This window comes from Helicoverpa armigera, chromosome 1 (assembly GCF_030705265.1).
Source record: "Helicoverpa armigera isolate CAAS_96S chromosome 1, ASM3070526v1, whole genome shotgun sequence".
In the NCBI taxonomy this organism is placed as follows: Eukaryota; Metazoa; Arthropoda; class Insecta; order Lepidoptera; family Noctuidae; genus Helicoverpa; species Helicoverpa armigera.
In genome coordinates, this window is record NC_087120.1 from 706,528 (window position 1) to 727,688 (window position 21,161).

The 21,161-nt window shown below is 36.2% G+C and overlaps 2 protein-coding genes across 5 annotated transcripts in view; one reads left to right on the plus strand and one right to left on the minus strand.

Moving 5' to 3' along the window:
* Positions 1-21,161, plus strand: part of LOC110376550 (dipeptidase 1) — a 149,395-nt gene that overhangs the window by 86,470 nt on the left and 41,764 nt on the right. For all 4 annotated transcript variants that reach the window (XR_010276557.1, XM_064035116.1, XM_064035170.1 and 1 more), the window contains 2 exons: positions 10,074-10,206; positions 13,958-14,114. Coding sequence is in view for 3 of the 4 variants with exons in the window: in XM_064035116.1 (XP_063891186.1) it covers positions 10,074-10,206; positions 13,958-14,114 (290 nt within the window). In the remaining variant the exon portion in view is untranslated. The remainder of the gene's footprint in view (positions 1-10,073; positions 10,207-13,957; positions 14,115-21,161) is intronic.
* LOC135117001 (actin-1-like) lies at positions 1,333-9,563 on the minus strand. Its single transcript, XM_064035214.1, has 5 exons — positions 9,424-9,563; positions 3,258-3,488; positions 2,583-2,874; positions 2,127-2,353; positions 1,333-2,056 (listed from the first exon to the last, which is right to left on the minus strand). The coding sequence occupies exons 1-5, from the start codon at positions 9,546-9,548 to the stop codon at positions 1,789-1,791; spliced, it is 1,143 nt and encodes a 380-aa protein (XP_063891284.1). The 5' UTR covers positions 9,549-9,563; the 3' UTR covers positions 1,333-1,788.

Here is a 21,161-nt window from a genome sequence, read left to right on the forward strand (position 1 = left end):
TTCAGTGTAATAGAGGACTAGATTGTCTACGTAACCGGGTAAGGTAGGTCAGATAGGCAGTCAATGCTTGGGAAACACTGGTGCTTAGCTGGATTCGGTTAGACTATAAGCCGACCCCAACAAAGGTACATAGTTGGGGGATGATGACATCACTTCAGTTCACCTTAAGTTATAGCATCTTATGAATTATATAGAACAAGCTTGGTTTCAAAGTCTAGTGTTTTGTGTCAAATTCATCGAACTTACCGTGCAGTCAAAACAAACGGATTAACAAATCAATCAAATGTGCCTTTACCCAGCATGCAACTAGCCTAAACCGAAATGATTAATCACATCTATTTATCATCGCTTCAAATACCCATATATCGTGTTCAATCTACAGATGTCGATATGTTTCCGTATTTTTGTATGGATTTTACCAATTTTCACAAATTCCCCTCTTATATCTAATCTTTAAGTTAACAGTTACGAAATACTTGTAAGAAAACTCTTAGAACAAAAATCAACAAAAGAATCATCGTATACTAAAATACTATTTTATTTGAATCAAGCTTTTTTAAAATAGCCACACCTCATTATTTATTCGAAATCAGTCGAAATGCCGAATCCTTAATCTGATAAATAAATAATCAGATAAATCACATTATTTATTACTTTTCCAACAAAATACGCGTTGAATTAATAAAATTGAGTTACAACCAGATATCGGTAAACAGAATTTTCAACAAGTATATGACGAAAATTCGGTAAGTGCACTTCACTTTGAATAAATATCTCGCCAGTTAAATACTTAAATACGGTCAAATACAAAGTAATGAAAGGCAAAGCTTATTTACATTTGGTTGAAATCACAGTTCTTTTTAAGTTTCGCTACGTTTTACCCGCGACTTCGTCTGCATACGGATCTAGAATAAAAAGTACTCCGTCACAGGCACAGACGTCTTCTCATACAGAGAAGGAATGAGCGTTAATCACCAGGTTTGCTCAAACCGTATTGGAAATTTCAGATTTAAATATCCAGGTTTCCTTAAGATGTTTTCCTTCACCTTTAATCAGTCATTGGTGCCTAAAATATAGGTACTTTAAAAGAACGTATGTCACTTACGAAGCAATCACGACATGGCTTCATGTCTCTTGACATAATAGGAATTCATAAACTTTCAGCCACTACTTGTTTTTAATGTCAGTTTACGTATAATATTTTTGGAACAATATTTGAAAACGTAGACTGCAATTTCCTTTAAATCTTATTGCGATTTGAGCTGTGAATATTAAATTCGGGAACAGTTTCAGTAATTACAATGAAAGCTAACATTTAACTTTGCTGGAAAACTAAATTCACCTTCATTTTGGGTAAAATTTATTTATTTCAATTAAGCTACGAGTGAACAATAAGTCCTTACAGTTAAATAAATCATTTCATTCAAAATAAACATTATCATTAGGCTAGCCTCTTCCTGTTCATGATAATGTATTCATGGCACATACTAGTGTAACCACCTGTCTGCGCTTCGTAATTAGAGCGTGATTACCGCACTTGTTTGTATTATGCAAATTGTTCTCCCGGGATGCGGGAAATCATATTTAGCTCTTGTAATAGCTATAGCTTTTGAAAAATCGTCAAAAGGAGATACATTTTCATCACAAAATGTCTAAGTGTACTGTATCTTAATATTCTTTAACATAAAAGGTACATTTAAATGAAATGTCACAATGCAGCCAGTATATCTGGTTACCAAGAAGGCTTAGTTCCAGATCTTAAAACTGGTAACTACAAGTACAATGTTCTCAAAAGAACTTAAACTTAATACGTTCTGAGCCCACATCCTCATACTCTTGCTTAGTGAACCAGAACTCTCTAAGGTTCGGCAGAGAAGCCAGCATGGACCCTCCAGCCCAAGCTGCATATTTCCTCATCTCCATAGCATCCACCTTCAGAGTCACGTCAGGCAGGTTGGTCTTCAGGATCTGTCCCAGTTCCCTGGTCACTCGCTGCACGAGACCCGTGGTCAGGCTGGCACCTCCAGAGAAGACTATGTTATTGTAGAATATAGATCTGTTGAAATATGAACATTGTAATGGCAGCTATTTATACAGTGGGGGATTTTACTCATTTATTTCCTCACCTATAATCAAGGTCACACATATCAATACTATGGCAAATAGTGTCGATGATGTTCCTGCACTTCAGACCCTCAAGTTCTGGTTTGAACAGTACCTCTGGGCAGAGGAACCGCTCCTGCCCTAACAAGATATGCTGGCCATCCGGCAAGTCGTATTTAGCCTTGCTGTCGTGCCCAGTTGAGTGTGCCAGTTCCACGGCATAATCCTGAGATACGTAGCAAATAGCTCTCTGGAATAATTGTAAAAAATATTTATGAATATTCCTTAGTTACCTACTAGATACTTCATTGCCATAATACTGTATACTGAACTAAGATTACTGGACAAATATTTTAAAGTTAACCGTAAGGTACTTGAGACAATTGACAAGCTCCTTTTACCTTTTAGTTACCTACCTATGTAGCAACTAGGAAGTGTGACTGGTCTAACAGGCAATACTAGTAATAAGTTATACTTACCTTAATCTGGTCAATCAAATCAATCTCATAAGGCGTAGTGAAAGAATATCCCGCTTTGAACATCAGTTTCTGTAGTCTTTCACTCAGCATCTTGCCAGTGACTGGTGACGTGATGGTAGCATACTTCAATGGAAACCCTTCGAAAACTGGTGCAACATAGGAACAGGCGTATCCAGTCTCGCAAACCACTCCGGAAGTTCTGCCGTAAGCGTTCAGGACTAAAGTTGGAGACTTGGCGATGTACAGAGCGTTGATATCAAAGGATTCAAACAGAATTTCTGCCATCCGTTGCCTGGTATGACAAAAAATAAAGCGTATTGTGTTAAAATGTATTGTTGGTTTGTGACTTTAGTTTACCAAAATATGAATGTTTTTTTTTTGTGATTCGTCATGACTGTAATGAAATCTGCGCACTCGAAGATGTCTAGGATAGAGCGAAATGGAAGAAGAAGATACGGAAAGCCGATCCCGTCACAAGACGGGATAAACGCTAAGAAGAAGAAGAAGAAGTCATGACTGTAATGAAAGTGAGACCTCATCAGACGCAGGTTATAGCTGTTGGAGAATCGAGATTAACAGTCACTATAAGTCTCTATGTTTATCTGAATGCGTGAAGTAGTCCCATCCTTTGTGTAAAATAGCTAATTAATCATAAAGCTCAGATAAATTACTTACTTATCAGCCTTAGCAGTCAATGGATGAACAGAGTGCATGATCCTGGTACTCTCTGGTGGCACATGAAGCTCCTTATAGAATATGTAATGCCACATCTTCTCCATCTCATCCCAGTCTTGGATCATTCCTTCCCTAACTGGCCACACCATTGTTGAAATCCCTCGTTTCTTGATAGCTTCGGTCCCGCAGTAGATCAGGGGTATTCCGTCTATCAGGCCTTCCCGTCGGAATCTGGAAACAGAAGGTTCTAGATGTTATTATCAGACTGAGTTCACTAGGAACATAATCGGTTATGTATAGAGTTTAGGACAGGGACGTTGATCCAGGATAGGTGATTGTTACATTCGCGAGCAGATTTTTGTTTATTTTTTTCGTATGTCCTTTGCTAAAAATCTACATACCAAAGTTTTGTTCCCACTTTACGAAGATCCCCGAGGAAACATTGGAACACAATTGAAAAATGTTTACTTTGCCGTCAGTAAAACAATTATTTCAACTTTTTCATTTCGTCTTTTACTTTCTTAAGTAAATACGAATGCCTTTATCATTCCTCCTTTTCTCCTTTAAAATATCCAATTATTTGTCAAAATAATTATTCATCATTTATTATGAATCAAACAAATATTCTTGAGGTACCGCAGTCAAGAGGTACCTAATCATGTTATGTTACTCCGCTTCAAAGATCAATGTAGGTGCAGCTTTCTTTTGTGGGTATTCTTATTCTTATTGAGATTTTTAAACCTTTCTTACGGTTACGAATAGTAGGTATGTTTGTGGGATAGAATATTGTGGTCTCTCTTGTCTTAAAAGTTGATATAAATTGACCAAAATGCTTATTTTTGGTAAACTCTTGGTTGCTAGCAAAATTTTGTCTGGCATCGAAAATATGGCAAAAATACTTTTGATGTAAAATTACATGCTTATTCGTGGTAAATTTTTGTCTCTTCATTTTCAACAATCCTTTTGTACTATTTTCACATGTAAGCAGATTGTTAAAGTTGTACCAGCAGCTTAGTACTTCTACTAAACTGTTGAAATCAGTTCAACTCGCTCCCGCAGTTACCGCGTCGACAGTTTTGTTAGTTAAATAGACAGTAACGTGATACTGCGGTAAGCCTGTCTCACACTACCGCGATTGAAATTTTGACAAAAACAGACACAACTTTGCCTCAACAAAGTCAGCTACTTGGGACTGCTTTGCCAAATACCTACAATTATTAATGCGGTGCTATGTACTCGTACTAAGAAAATGGCAATTTACCGATTTAAATAGTCTATGTGTTATCTAACTGATTATGTGTAAGCAGCGTTATGCCTCCATCACTCCATGTGCTTGATATTTATTATTGCCTGCTGCCCGGCAGTGATCTCAGGCCAGCGTCGTCGTTTCGTTTGCTTACCAAAGATGCATTCACACGTTTGTTCAAGTTTGATCGTTGCCTACTTTTGTTTAAGCATATTTAAGCATGCATCTATTGCTTACGCGAGCTATAGGTATTAGTCTCTCTACTGACTACCGTAGGAGTATTTCGCGTGCCCGTGTGAGAGTAGTCTTAGTTAAATATAGAAATGTGATACCATGAAGGTAAGCTTCACAGCTTTCACCGCAGTTAAACAGGAACTCAGTTATTGTGCCGCGTTCTAACGTTACCAACTTACTAATTATTACTATGTACTACTTTATATTATGTTTTGAAGTCTGTTTTTACAGTGTTGCTTTATAGTCAGTGACAATGGCTTACAGTCTTCAGTTTCTTAATTAAAGAATCTGAATTTTAGACTGGAAGGACTACTTTAAGATTTCTAATAATAAAATCTTCTTTTGTTTACAACAAACAGTGCGACAAGAGAAAGTTCTGAATCTTATTTCGGTGTTATTTTAAAACATGCAAGTTCAGATTTTGTCAGAACTCACGTCTGCATCTATTCTTGAAAAAGTGTCTGAAAAAATCTAGATACCTATGTGAGATGACTAGGTATTTTGCATGTACTTCAGTGCTTCCTTTCTTTATAAAAATTCTTAATAAAGGATTGGAATTCAGAAAGCCATTCCTATTGTATGAGACCGCCCTTACAAAGTAACAATATTAACTTAGATAACAAAGCTCTCTTTTGTTCGAGCATCAAGATCTTTGATCCAACTATTTTAATAAAGATACCTACATAATAGATGAATAGGGCAAAAATAATATAGCTTTTTACAGCGCGGGTACTCATGAGTTCAATTCGGTTAATTTTAATTAATTTAATTCTCTCCGTACAATACGAAATGAATGAATATTAAAACCAGTCATAAATGGTGTAAATAAAATAATTCCTGTTTATTACAAACAAAGCGTAACCTGAATATCAATACGGTTAATTTAATCATAAATAATACACTTCATTAAAGTTAAAAGGCAAAATGAAAACCAAAAATAAGAATTTCATTATTTAAAAATATTTTAATTAATATTGCAAAAGATGCAAAAGTTGCATTTCGGAATAATATTTTCGATTTAAATTGTATGAATAAACATTTATGACGACAGTGACGTGTTGGAAATGCGAAACACTGCGTAATTACTAAACTTACATAGATAAAATCTGTCGAGCGGTTGATAGAACCCTGAATACGGTTCAAGTTTTGGATGGGTTACAATAGGCTCTTATAAACCCTTATAGGGGGATTACACAGGGGTAGTACGTAAAGAAGTATAAAAGTAGTGTATAAGGGAAGTATATAAGAAAATTCATAAGGTAAGTACATAAGGAGTTTACATAAGTGGAGTACATAAGGGGAATACATAATAAAGTATATTATAAGGAATTAAATCAAAATCAATAAAAAAAATCAAAATCTTTTTATTTCACATAGGCCTTTGCAAGCACCTATGAAAAGTCACACTAATTGCACAAATATAAATGATGACTAGAGAAGGGGCCTTATACATACAACCTCTACTGCTTTCCTCTCGCGTTCCAAGAAAACTACTTCCCCGCATCAGGATAGAAAGGTACTTATGCTGATGTATTTATATTACTGCCAAGTATCAAAATCCTTCACCAATTAAAAAGACAAACATGTACAACCAACACACAAAAAACAATTAAATCGAATACCACTTAAAAAAACATGTTAAAACAATTTACGCACACCATACGAAGGACTGGTATCAGCTGCAAAGTTCCCCGACTGTAAAAAACTGCAAACTTATTGTACAGAGCTTCAACAATGAAAAACATTGCTTGTTTGTACCACGAATTGTACAACTTTATCATGGAGAATAAAATGACGAGTGGAGATGTCATAATGTAAAGTACAGTTGTGGTAGCCTAGTGGGTAAAGGACCAACTTCTTAAGTATGGGTGTGTGGGTTCGAGTCATTACGCTTATGCAAAAGCCAGAGTCGGACACCAGTTTTAAACTTGGTTCAGGAGTAGATAGGCAATAAGGCGAGAGATGATTATGACTTGTCATAATGTAAAATCTCCTAGAATCTAGCGCGCCAAAACGCGGGTGTTTGGAGAGCGAGAAACGTTACTAGCTCCGTTCTCACACGCCTTCTATGGAACCCACTCATTCCTTTAAAACCAAATCACAATTAATCAATAACAATCTTTGACAGACGTGTCAAGAAACTAGAATTCCTCGATAGTTTTGGTTACGGACCGACGCGGACGACCGTGCTTAGTTGACCTACATGAAGGCGCCTGACCTACCTGACTGATGGTATCTCCGCTATCTTTCCTTTCTCCTTAACGTTACACTGAAGTTGCATTATATGAAAAGGCTTAGAATTTTTCCACACATCTTTTATTTAACTTTTTATCCCGTTAAGGTATTCGGCGTCATTAATTGATGTTTCTTGTTTTTGGGCTGTTAATTACGGTAGGGTATGTTTTATGCAGAGGGGTTTTAATCGGTTGGCCATTAATTAAACGATGGGTTTCGCTATGTAGCATTTTGTTATGTAGAATACGACTATATAGCATTATACGATGAATATAGCATTATAGCCGCAAAATAAGAAAAATATTACATTTACCTATATGTTGTAAAGGTGAGAGTGTCTGTGTGTTTTTAAGCGTTCAATGGATGTTGATGTAACTTTACAGTATACAGGTCCATACATCAGAGATACTTAGGCTACTTTTAGTCTAAATGAGTTAAGAAGTAAAACCACTGAAGGTAGCTAGTATCTACAGGATGTCATTATTTTTTGCCTCTCATTCACAAAAAAGCCACAGGTAATCACCCCAAGAGAGATTCCAAAACAATTTTCAATAACATTCGATAGAATTGTTCTCACACAACTTCGAAAACGGCCAAGTGCGATCTATCGAGAGTACCTAGTGGCGACAACTCCCAGTGCAAGTTGTACACAAAGAAAAAGTTAATTCAATGCACGCCATGACGGTTTGCTAAGAATTGGATCGCTACGGGAGGAACGAAAGTGTTTGTATGGCCAGTTAGATTGTATGACTATTCTTGAAGTTTTGTGTATTGCTGCGTTGTTCTGTGAATAGTTTTTTATTTGAATTGGTAGAAAAATTGTGTGGCTACGGCTTTACAATGTTGATTTCATGAAGTCTCTTTGAAGTCTCTTTTAACAAAACGTTAATGTTGTCGTCGTTAACGTGTTAATGTTGTCTTCTAAAGAATTATAATCTGACCTCCTTAACGTGGGCAATTCATAAAGTAGGTACCCCTAGTAATAACTCTGGTTTAACGACTTTCCGACTTCTTACTTCCCACAGTACTGCAAAAGGTTAACAATACAAAAAACCGAGACTTCCTACATTACAGCAACTTTAAAAACTGAGTATAAAATAAAAGAAATGGGAAATTTATAAAAATCTTAGAGATTCGAATCGGTAGTCTTCATCCAATCTGTAAGAAAGTTAGTAGTTCAGTTCAAGTTGACCACCGTTCATACTTGTGAGATATTTCCCGGCTTTTCATTCGAAACGGGAAACTTATTTTATTATTAACTTCTGGTTTAGACCGATATTGATCTTCTTTTCTTTGCCTGGGAAGTTTACAATCACTATATTTTATGACACTAAAAATCTCTCTCGTTCGTATATTCGTGATACACTCAAGAACCACTACACATACTGCAATACGACACACGAAAAACTCAATATGACAAGATGGTCATCCATCCACGGACCGACCGCGCCAAGCGTTGCTTAACATTATGATCGATCCGCGCGGCTTTGACTCAGCCACGAGCTTATAAGACAAACATAAAATCATATCCGCCTCACGTCCAATGTAAATTCCAGATCCACACCAAATTATAAAGAGTGAAAGAAATAAAACAGTCGGACAAATTACAACTGTGATAAGCTGCCGTAATTAAAACCCGTCCTTCACAAACAAAAGGAACGATTAATTAAAAATAACTTGAAATATGGTAATGGCGGTCACCACAATTCAATGCAAATCAGGCTTATTTATTGCGCGGGCGCTCGCTGCCACTTCATTGCATGCAGACGTAGCCGCGGTATTTCACTTGCTTACGAGTCAAGTTTCAACTACAGTAAAGTGTGTTCTTAATGTTTCTATTTATAAGTAACTAGCCGTTTCCCCACGATTTAATCCGCGTCCGGAGGGAGCTACTGCCCGCACGGGGATAAAATATAGCCTATGTTACTCGCAGATAATGTAGCTTTCTAATGGTGAAAGAATATTTAAAATCGGTCCAACAAACAAACAAACAAAGTCTTTTTCTTTATAATATTAGTATAGATATAGTATTTTAGGTACAAACTTAATGGACTTAATGAGCGCATCCGGCGTGCTCTCGCTGTGGCATATTGGGCTGACATAGTGTAGTCTCAATATATGACATGTCATCGACACGAAAGAAGAAGAAGAAGGTACAAACTGGGAGTTATAAAATAAGTATCTTTCTCCAGTCGTGTCGGATTGTCGTCCTATCGGGCTAAGAGAGCGTTGGGATAAGTAGTGCATCCGTGTCTGCGTGATCGCTTCATAATGCCCTGATCTGATCTCCTCAAATAACTGCCACCTTGTACGATAAACTGGATGCCATTTCTACATTGCCTACAACGTTTTGATCATCAGATTCTCTGAGTACCAACCCCTTTTACTGAGTATAGAACCTCTAATAAGTAGATCTGCCATACATTCATACAAACATAGGATAGTACTAACCTAGCAACTGTGGTGGGCACCATGGCCCTTGGCGAGGGTTCTCCAGCGAACCCAGCCTTCATGTTCTGAGAACCAGCATCAAACACTACTCCTAACATATCATCACTGAACAGTGTTGTCGACATGGTGTTTCAGATGTATTTCTCTTTAATATAAGTTGGTTTATGTTTGGTATTGACAAGTCGAGACCTTATAGATTTGTTAGTATTTATCGAGCCTTGAAAATAAGGTGCAGGATTTGTATTTTTTTGTAGATTTTGATGATTCCGTCTTGGTTTATTCATTCTACCACCTTGACTATCATGTTGTTATTGTACTGGCATAGCTTGATTACGGGGCACGGGAACTGGGCTATATTTAACAAGTAGGTAGTCCGGAGTCTAGAAGTTGGTGACATAAACACCCGCGCATCGGAAAGCACGAAAATGTCGGTCTTTGTCTAATCTCTCTCCAGTTGTATCGGATGGCTGTCCCATCGGAGTATGAGAATGAAGGAGTCTATAATTATATTTGTAGGAATATTATGTTAGCATACTTACGCAGTTTATCAATTGTGTTAGCTACCATACGGGCTACAAATGGCTTACGCAAAATTTATGATAGTTCCCTCATAAAATTTATTTCTAACCAAGTTCTCCCTTTGTCAACAGTTCTGGTCAGCGTTCGTGCCGTGCGCGACGCAGAACAAGGATGCTGTGCAGCTCACGCTGGAGCAGATCGACGTCATCAAGCGCCTGGTCGACAAGTACCCGCAGTATCTGCAGTTCGCTACTTCTGTTACTGGTATGTATTTACTTAGATGTTCCCTACGGTTGCACGGTACCTGAAGCTTTTAATCCCGCAGGTATTTCGTCAGGATTAAAAGTCATAACTTTATGAGACTATCCTGACTGACTTCTGTTTCCACCCATTACTGAAATAAAGTGTCATAAAGGACGGGAAAAATTGTGTTTGAAACTCAAAATATAAAAAATATATAAAATAATTGCATTTTACATAAGCAATTTTCCATAATAAGAGCTCGCAACTGCGACTTTAAAAACCACCTTCACAAAAAAACCAGAATCACAGTAACTGTATTCTATTTTAATATAAACTTCGCAACATTTTATAACGAGAATGAAAAACTTAGTGTGCCTCGCCGCATATTTTTAACCCTTGTTTTAAACGGTTCAGAATAACAAGAGAAACTGCGGTCTTTTGAGAACTAAATTAAAATATTTCGAGTGAGCGAACCGGGGTAGCATTTAAGCAGGTTTTGAATGACGGGTCCTTACATTAATTCCATTCATGTTTCGTTCACGTAAATGTTTACTTAACTACTATATTATATAGTAGTGGGTATATACTTATTATGAAGCTGAACAGTTTGTTTGGTTGAATGCGCTAATTTCAGGAAGTACTTTATTTTGTATAACTTTATTAAAGTAACCTAGTCTTTGTGAACACATCACCTTCTCAAAAGGAGTGTCCATGGAGTTTCTTGCCATGCGACCAACTTCTTGAAACCGTGCAACTAGTATAACTTTTCAGAAGAGCTTGTAAGGGCCTATTTGAAATAAAAACTATTTCACTTTGACTAGTCCAAATTGAAAAGAAAATCTGCTACCGAAGTGTATTCAACAAAACATACACTCAACTATTTACCTACATTAGTACTACTTTGTCATAATGTTGTTCCCTAAAGCTATCTACAAAGTACTTTACTTAAGTTAACGAGATTAAAGAAATGCCATTTGATGAGTGAAAAGATAATAAAAACGTTAAAAACTCAAGTTGGCCATTAAAATTTCAAAAGGCTATTCTTCAAATTTTATTAACGTGGTACTCATGGGTGGGCTATAAAATTTTATGGACCGTGTCAGTCTCTTGTCAGATGAATTTTATGTCTTATCATAATGTTATTGTATTATAATAGCTAATAATAATAATTTGCTTCTGATTCCATTGGCACTTAATCAAACAAATGTTTATAAAATACCCGTTTTAGCGTGACAGTTGACCCAATGGATGGCTTATTTTTAAAGAAAATCCTGATTCCAGTCAAAGTTTTCAGTCGATGTGATACCGGCTAAATAAGTGCCTGATTTTAGTCACTTGCGCACTTCCATGCATCTGTATACTGTTTTATGAGCCCAAACAAACTATCGGCTGACTGAAAGCTTGCAGTGTGCGCAGCTCTTAGGTGATGATAACAGCGCTTAGACACTAGCGGGTTTTTCGCTCGGTTTTTGCAAGCATAATACGTTTTTAGGGTAGAGTTCGGAAGAAAATAGACAATTGACAATAGCAATAGAGAAAATACTAGCAATGTTGCATAGAAGTTATATATATCTTTCTAATATGGAATCGTCATATCAATCGCGTGACAAAATCCGCTAGTATAATTGTTTTCATTTACGTAAAATCCTATATTTTCATATAGTAAATGCAACATCGCTATCCGACTGAGATTCCACTCCACTTACTAACAAACCTTATTAAAACCTTAGCATAGATAAACCTATTAACATTTAAGCTGCACACACAAAGAATCGAAGGATTTTCAACCAAAAAACGAAAGGTTAAAAACATGGAACTGCAAACAAAACAAAATGAGCAAATAAAAGTAAAACTGCACATTTCGCCACCTGCTTTACGTTTCGCGAAGCTGTTAATTAACACATGCACGTTAAAATAAATAAAAAACCTAATGAATTCCTTTGTTTTCTTAGTTTTATATCCAACTCGTATTCATGCGGTAGGTTTTGTTTTATTTTGTGCTGTAAGCCTATAAGTATGTCCTTTTCGCAAAACTACATTGGGGACGGTTTCGAGTATAACTGTAGGTATGTACGCATGTAAGAAATTATTATGACTAAATCGACATTTATAAAGTCCCAGTAATTCAGAACGCATCTTTTTCAGCCGAACACACAGAAAGCTCCAAAAAAATCATTAGGTACGAAGAAATGAGCGTTCAGCGCATACTGTACGTCGATTACCGATTATATCGAAAATTATTAACGTTCGTGAAAACAGCAACAAATTATCCCCGGTAAACAGTAATTATTAAAACAATGCAACATATTAATTCGTGGTGTTTCCCATTAACTGTGCTTTTCGTTATCAAAACTCACGACTACCAAGAATTATAACCAGCAGTGGTTTCCTGAAAATTCAATTAAAATTGTAGTTATATGAGTTTCATACGTTGTAGGTAAAATCTTCGTCCTCGTGCGGACTTACCAACGAGCTCCTCACCTTGACAAGACAACGTCGTTGTGTTCACACAAAAAAGTAACCCAAAACTTGAACAACAAGGACAAACAAATGAACAATAATGTAAACTTTAAAACAAAAACCGTTTCTATTTTAAACGGTACGCCGACTCGGCGCAGTAATACGCCGAGTCGTATCGACTAAACTAATTTGTAACTTTAAAACCGACTCGAGGCGGATATCGCCGGATTTGTCGTGTTCCTTTCTTGTAATTTATACCGTTTCGTGTTATTTTTTTTGCATGTTTTGTTTTTGTTTTCGATTTATGTCTCTCGTGTTATGTTATGAGTGTTTGTAATTGAGTTTGTGGGTTTGTAGCGGCATTTTTTTTTGGGTTGAGAAATGAGATCACGTTATTGTTGTATGTATCAATACATAAAAATTGTAACACCTATTATGTTTTTAAAAAGAGTAACCATGGAGTTTCTTGCCCGTTCTTCTCCATAGGAAGCTACTTTTGGAATGGGCAACTAGAATCAAACTTATTTATAATTTTGACGTTCATAAGTGCTTGTAAAAGCCTACATGAAATAAATGATTTGATTGATTGATTGATTGAGATAGTCATTATTTTATGATTAAAAGTGTCGTTTTCATATAGACTTTAAAAGAACTTGGACATTTTGTGTACGAGTAATTTTATGTATGAAGAAACTTGACTTTATACTATATAGGATGACAAAAAAAAATGACTATTATCTTTCTTTGTATTTCTACATTAAAAGTATTTTGACTAATATTACATTACCTGTATGAAATATGTAGGCTATCACTTGTATGTCTGAAACATTCCATTCAACATAAAACGCAGACAGTAGGCACAAGCAACAGGCTATAACTCTGCCGCTTGTATTTAAGCGTTGATATTCCGCCCACATAGCCACCGCAATTCTAATATTTCTCAAACTTAGGCCTCAGTTTCCCTTCAACATAACAAAGACAATAGAAAACTTCGAAAGTATTTGTCAGACAATAGGAGCCCTGAACATAGACGGCCATGAAATATTCATCCCCACTCCACGGCTTTGTCATTAATTCATTTAGCACCCTCTTGTGTCATCTGAATGCAATGTTCTTCTAAAAATGTGATTATGAATGATTTAGATTACACCTTTAGTATAAACGAAATGTACAAGGAAATACAAAAGAAAAAAGAACTTTCTAGGGTGTTTTTCCAAAATTGTTTCTTAAATTCCAATAATCAATGACTTTTAGGAACGTTTAGACAATATGCTAAAAGTATGATGTCTTTAAAACTATGTTTTGCCTGCAGATATCCTCGAGGCTCACAGCGCCCGACCTCGCAAGATTGCCTCTCTCATCGGCATCGAGGGAGGTCACTCCATCGCCAACTCTTTAGGAGTACTCCGCTCCTACTACCAGCTCGGCGTCCGATACATGACCCTCACTCACACTTGCAACACCCCATGGTAAGTGGACCCTACGAATGTCCAGCACTGCGAATAACCAATTCCAGAACATTCGAAACGGAGTCGATACATGTAAAAACATTCACAATAAATCAACGGTTATCTTTAAGCACTGTTCTCGCCCATTACCATAAGCAGTACAAAAGATTTGTGATCATAAATAACATTTCGTTTTTCTACAAAAACTGATACATTATTCATATACAGTCGTCGACTCTGGATCGTGTATACAGCGTCGCAGATTGCAAAGTTCGCAACCTAAAACTGCAATTAATTGTTCCGAAATGGCGTATCGGTAAACATGCTTCGGTTTCTACTTAAAACATTTCAATGCAATTCTGTTTGCTTGAAATTCTCGGCAATTTGTCCTAAATGTACTTCGAAATGCGAAACTAATTATTGGCTGCAATGTTTCGAGAATTATTGGTATTTGCAAATAAAATGATGGCTTAACTTTCCGAAATCTCAACTGTGAAATTAATTCGAAACGTCGGATTCCGTATTTTCGTGAATAATCGTTTTATTTATTAATGTTTTATTGTTGTTAGCCCTTTGAGATGGAATAAGAAAGTCGAAGTGTAATAAATATTTCTATTGTTTGGAAGAATAATCCGAGTGTTTTTGTGAGATTTAATCAATACGCTTATTTCAAAGTCTGTTGTTTGCTCTTTGAAGACTAAGAATAATTATTCTGTGAAAACAAAAGAAGAAATTAAAATTCTTGAGAATAGTTGTTTAACTTACAAAACAAGTTAAAACAATGTATTTGTTTTAGAATCTTTATTTAATAACAGAAAATACAATTGTATTTTGGGATTTTGGAGACGGATAAAAACCAAAGGCTATATGCCCATTTTAATAACAAAATAGTTATTCTCCAAAATACACAAAAAGCGAACAATTCCTGATTGATTTTTAATGACCGAAAACAAAGTTATTTACCTCTAAACACAGCCTTCTGCTGAAACTGAGCGATATTAGATTAATTAACTTAAACAGTGCAAAACCTATAACTGTAGGTAATCACGTTTTAATGAGGCGAACTTATGTTACTGACTGTTACGTTATACGCATTGGAATAACGTTATTATTACATAACTGATCATTAATTTCAGTAATTGGGTATTTGTGCATTACAATTAATGAATGAAATGATATTATAGATTATGTTTTCTTTATCTATTCACAACTTTCTACTTTTCTTTAACTTTTCCTACTGCTTCACCCGAGTCCTGCTGCACTCACAGTGATAAAATATAGCCTATTCTACTCGGGAAGGGTGTAGCTTTCCAAAAGTGAAAGAATTTTTCAAATCGGTTCATAAATTTCGGAGCCTTTGGGCTTTTCTTCCTCTTTATTATATTAGTATAGATATGAAGAATAATTAAAATAAAGTCATGTAAAAAAATAGGTGAAAGGAAAATTTTCGACAAAAACAAAACACTTATCGGCCCCTTACAAAATAACATTCCATTTCAAATGAATTATATATTAATGTTTCCTTCAACGAGGCACAAATCCATACTCAGGTGCGCTCCCGAGAAAGCCTTAATGAAAAAAATCAATAACATTTCCAACGCCGGCTGGGGTTCGAATCCGGGAACTTGTGTTTCGTAATGCCGTACAAATGGCAATCATTTATTTGTTCATCTACTTCTTGGCAAATGTGACTGTGTGTTTGACCTGTTACTGCTAAAAAGCCGAATAGTTTTGGTATACTTTCTTCTAGAATTTGGTTTCAAAATTATCTACATTATTAGAAAATAAATAAATGGTACTGCCTACGTAAAAGCGTTATACAAGGTGTGTCGTTCACAATAACATAACAAAGTAGCTTTCGTCCAGACCAATTATCGGCCACGGTGGCTTTTCTCTCTGAGAAGATCAGTCAGCTGGGCAGGACTTGTTATAGTGCATAAGAATAGGCATGGACATAGCACTCTATTCCTTCACTCTCATAGCCCGATGGGACGGCAATCCGACACGACCGGAGAGAGATTAGGCGCGGAACCGACATTAACGCGCTAACTATCAAGTTCCAGCTCCGGACTGATTTGTGAAAGTTACTTAAAACCCCATGCTCAGTAGACACGCTTAGTGACATCTAGACCAACAAGACAACTTGCATTAAAAAAGGTACGGGTCTTATTTCAAATAAGTGAATCCAGGGGAAAGCTTATAGGAACTAAGTTCTGAACTTTGATTGGGAGTGAAACAGGTCTCTTTAGTTTTAAGCTGCTTGAAATACTTAAGTTATCCCTCAATCGAGACGAACTCCTATAAAGTAGTGCTTGATGAGGCTGAGAGTTCTCAAAGTAATTTTATCTGAGCAGATCTAGGCAGAAGATTATAATATCTATACTAATTTTATAAAGAGGAAAACTTTGTTTGTTTGTTTGGTTGTAATGGATAAACTCAAAAACTACTGGACCAATTTAAAATATTCTTTCACCATTAGAAAGCTATATTATCTGCGAGTAACATAGGCTACATTTTATCCCGGTGAGGGCAGTAGCTCCCACGGGATGCGTCTGAAACCGCGGGAAAACAGCTAGCTTTAATATAAAATGCTATTTGTATGCTTGTACTTAATACCTTTCAATATTTATCATATCAATTTTTCGTCCCTTTTTAGTTATAGTGTAAATAAATAATCCTCTCTTATTTTATTTGTTAAATAACTGTGTAAATATTTTTGTAAATAAAATAAACTATTTAAAACACAATAAAAACATCACACAAAAATGTTAAATAAATTCTAAACGCCAGTGAACTAGTATAAAGTATTCTACAACATAACTCCACATTTACGCGGTTGGATAAAGCCTGTTTATAAATGAGCACTCAAATGCGTCAGTGTAAACCTTCCTATAGTTGAGGTAAACCCGGGGTTTATGCTAGGCGAGCTGTCACACTAACTATATTGTACATTTCCTATGTACGAACTATTTGTTTGTTAAAATACATAGGTTAGTTAAGTAGGTACAATTTATATAGTGTGAGATTTGATGGGATGTTTGATTTATTGAATTGGATTGATTGGTGGAAAACAGAAAGGCAGTCGCCAGATGCAGAACATCATTATCCTCATCTGCCTAACCTTTTCCCAACTAAGTTGGTGTCGGCTTCCAATCTAACCTCCTCAACCCAGTTATCCGGGCAATCCAATACCCTTAAGTAAGACTGTTTATCAAACTTTCTAGCTTCTGACTATCCGTAACGACTGTCAAAGATGTTCAAATGACATTCGGGACTTACAGCTTATCGTGCCCACCAAAACACGGTCAATGGTGTCCAATATGTATCATACTTAGACTAAAAAACTACAAGACAGTAAAAAACATAAACTTATTATTAAAAAGACGAAGAGAAAAAGAAAGTCATATATAGAAAAAAAGTGTTTCTCGGTTTTTCTACGTACGACACATTTCGCGCGTCAAAAAATCTGTGACGCGGTTTCAGGTATCATCGCTTGTACTGGTAATTGTCAATTGTTTGTTGTCGCACGAGTGCGTGCGACACCGCCCTAACAAACTGAACCGCAAACCGACAATCCGCTAGTGAGAAAGTGCTCAATATTCATTCTAGGTTATCATAGATCCTGTACAGATAAAAATAAATGAAAACAATTCACCTACAGCCGGGGATTTATAAGATAACTTCAGATTAGGCTATCAGACGTCTGGCTCTGAAGGTCGGAAGGTCAAATGGCTAGACTATATTTACTATCTACAGTTACAAATATACTACAAAAATCTTCAGAATTGTGTGTTTGTTTGACTTTGTTCATCTCTTGAACTTCCAATTGCCAATACTAAACAGTTTATAATCAATGAGTAGAAATAAAAATGGATCATACATATACCCCACCATCTGTTTTCCCGCGGTTTCACCCGCGTCCTGTGGGAACTACTTACTGGTTTTCAGTAGGTATTAAATAAAGCCTTTGTCACTCTGGAGGAATGTAACTTTCTAATAGTGGAAGAATGTAGCTTTCCAACTGTGAAAGAATTATTCAAATCAGTTCGGCAGTTCCGGAGACTATTCGCGTCAAACATACAAACACGCAATCTAATCTTTCCTCTTTGCATATTAGTATATATTTAACAAAAAAAAAATCAAAATATTTTAAACAAATTATTAAATAATCCTTTAAAAAATTACCCAACCAAAACACAATTTTCCATACAAAAGACAGGCAAACATCGATACAGTGTCAGCCACAAAGATTGTGTAACAAACGCGTGACAAGTAAAGCCGCGGCTCACGCTTGTTCATTTCAACGCCTTGCGACATAAGGGCGCTCACTCAACGGAGCGTTCAGCTGTGTTACATGTTACAGCTCGAATGTTTTGTTACAAGGGGCGAGTAGGCCGGCAAGGGCACCGTGCGGTCAGTGCATGGATGGGTGAGCAATGTAGAAACATCTTTGGCACTGGGAGAATAGATACAGTGATTGGTGTCCTGTGTCTGGTGTCTCCCCAGTAGAGACTGATTGACATCCCATTGGTCTATACCCAAAAAAAAAAAATGTGTAATTTCTTCGTGAGTCATATAATATATATTTTCAAACAATATGCCCGCTTTTTCACGCATGTCAAAAAGTAACTTATTCTAGACTTCGTTATAAAATAACCCACACACATTATTCTGATATATTAAATACTGCCAAGTTTCCATAAAAATCCATTCAATACTTTTTCCGTCGAAGTTTCACAAACATACATACAGACTATCGTCCTTCCAATATCACTAGAATGTTCTCCGTGTAACATTACACTACATTGCATACAAACGGAGCCAGTAACGTGTAACCTTTATTCACCTGTCAAGTCAAAGCCATCGGTTTACCTCGGGAAATGGATTTACCGTCGCGCAGTCTCACCTGATCGTTGTAATACTACAACATAGAGTTTACAAAGAATTCACTGATTATTTTAAGACTATATTATTTATCTCAAGGTGGATATATTTTTGTGAAGTGTAATGTAAATGACTCGTGACTATACATATAGATTTAATGGGGCTGATTCTTTTTGTTGATTGTAAGCGGGAGTAAACGAAGTCGTGGTTGCCCAGTGGGCCACATTTTCTTGTTTCTCTTTTCTCTGTTTTAGGAGAAATAGGTTCTGTATGATTGTGTATTAACACACATTTTAGCAATTAAATGCTGAATGAATGAATGACCTTAACAGCAAAAAAATCGGGTGTCGCATTGATGACGGGGCTGCCCCGTTTCTGCAGTGCATCAGGTAAGTTTGCCGAGGCACGCGTTGATGGCTTCCATGCCATTGTTAGACAGAAATCTGCCTCTTTGCTCTGCGGAGTGCGGGCTAGCTCCTACTCCATCCTGAAGACCATAGTGGCGAGGTGCGACTCTCCTCTGTTAGGTGATGTTGTTCACAGATGCATCGTTAACGACCACCTTGTGTCAAAATAAATTGAATAGATAGATAGATATTAAGTTTTACTTATATTGTTTTTATTGTTCCTAGCATTTTTAATACTCTTTCACAAATACATACTTTAATAAAAAAGTCGTGGTGGCCTAGTGGGTAAAGAACCAACCTTTCGAGTATGAGGGTGTGGGTTCGATTCCAGGGTCAGGCAAGTACCAATGCAACTTTTCTAAGTTTGTATGTACTTTCTAAATATACTTAGATACCAATGGCTGATAAAAAAGTGAAGGAAAACATCTTGAGGAAACCTGGACTATAAAGTCTGAAATCACCAACCCGCATTGAGCAAGCGTGGTGATTAATGCTCAATCCTTCTCCATGTGAGAGGAGGCCTGTGCCCAGCAGTGGGACGATAAAAAAGCTGTAACAAATTTCACAAATACGGACGACGTCGCGGGCAACATCTATACGTACACGAATATACTACGTAATTCTTTATCTGCTAATTAAAGCCTAAACTAACACTAAACTTAAAACCAGCCAAATTGGGGCACTACAATAACAAAAATAATATTCGGGCTTCAATTGAAATTCAATGCCAGCTTAGTAAATTAAATTGCCATCGTTAATTAACTAATGGTATCGCGATACTGGCTCATAATTTGGTTTTAGAAATTGAATTTCAAACTGTGTTTTTTTGTACTTTTTTTGTGGTTTAATCATATTTACATTAACTTATCTATATTTATGCTGTCAATTTCTTTAACCTATCTATCCACTGTTTTGCAATAAGATATTGAAAGACATCGTGTTATCTCCGAGTAACCTATCTTCACTATATTACTTTTATCTAGATCGTAATAAAAACATACACATTTCCCGACAGCGTCAAACAGCAAGGAAAATAATCTTACCTGGAAAACCCGAAGCGGATTTATCTGAAAAATGTCTGCGAAACCAATGAAAATAAAGTGTGCAATGTCTTGTCAATTCGCATCGCAAGTCAGTTGTGTGCCGAGAAATACCCGGTTTTACTGCCTTGATAGACGTTTTTAAAGTGGTCAGTTTTCCTGCACTGGAGTGTAGTGGAAAGCTTCTGTCTGTTTGAGATTACAATGAGGTTGGAATTTTTCTACATAGGTGGATATTTGCTTGATTTTGAATTCCTTACTGTAAGATGGCAAAGAGTGGAGTATATCAATGTCGTCAGTTTTTCGAAGTGGTTCAGTTATTTCTGAAATTAGCTAGTTGAAACAAATAAACAAATTGTTCTGCTTCGTTTCAAGATTTCCATTCCATGTCAACCTATAAAGTTTTCATGTTGTTATTATTATTATTTCTTTTTTATTTTGCTTTATATAACTTGGTTTGCTTAATTTATTAACTCCTTAAAATAGTTTGTATAATAATTTTCTCTAATAACTTCCTAGTTCAACTTGCACTGTATAACTTTCTCAAAGTCAACCCAAAAAATATTGTAAACATTTCTTTTTCATGTTATTATCGTATGTATCAATACATACAAATTGTAACACGTATTATGTTTTTAAAAAGAGTAACCATGGAGTTTCTTGCCCGTTCGTCTCCATAGGAAGCTACTTTTGGAATGGGCAACTAGAATCACACTTATTTATAATTTTGACATTCA

Coding starts and splice junctions, on each gene's coding strand:
- LOC135117001 (XM_064035214.1), bottom strand. CDS start 9,548: ATGTCGACAACACTGTTCAGTGATGATATGTTAGGAGTAGTGTTTGAT. Junction 3,489..9,423: donor GTGCCCACCACAGTTGCTAG/GTTAGTACTATC, acceptor TTCTGTTTCCAG/ATTCCGACGGGAAGGCCTGA. Junction 2,057..2,126: donor ATGTGTGACCTTGATTATAG/GTGAGGAAATAA, acceptor ATATTTCAACAG/ATCTATATTCTACAATAACA.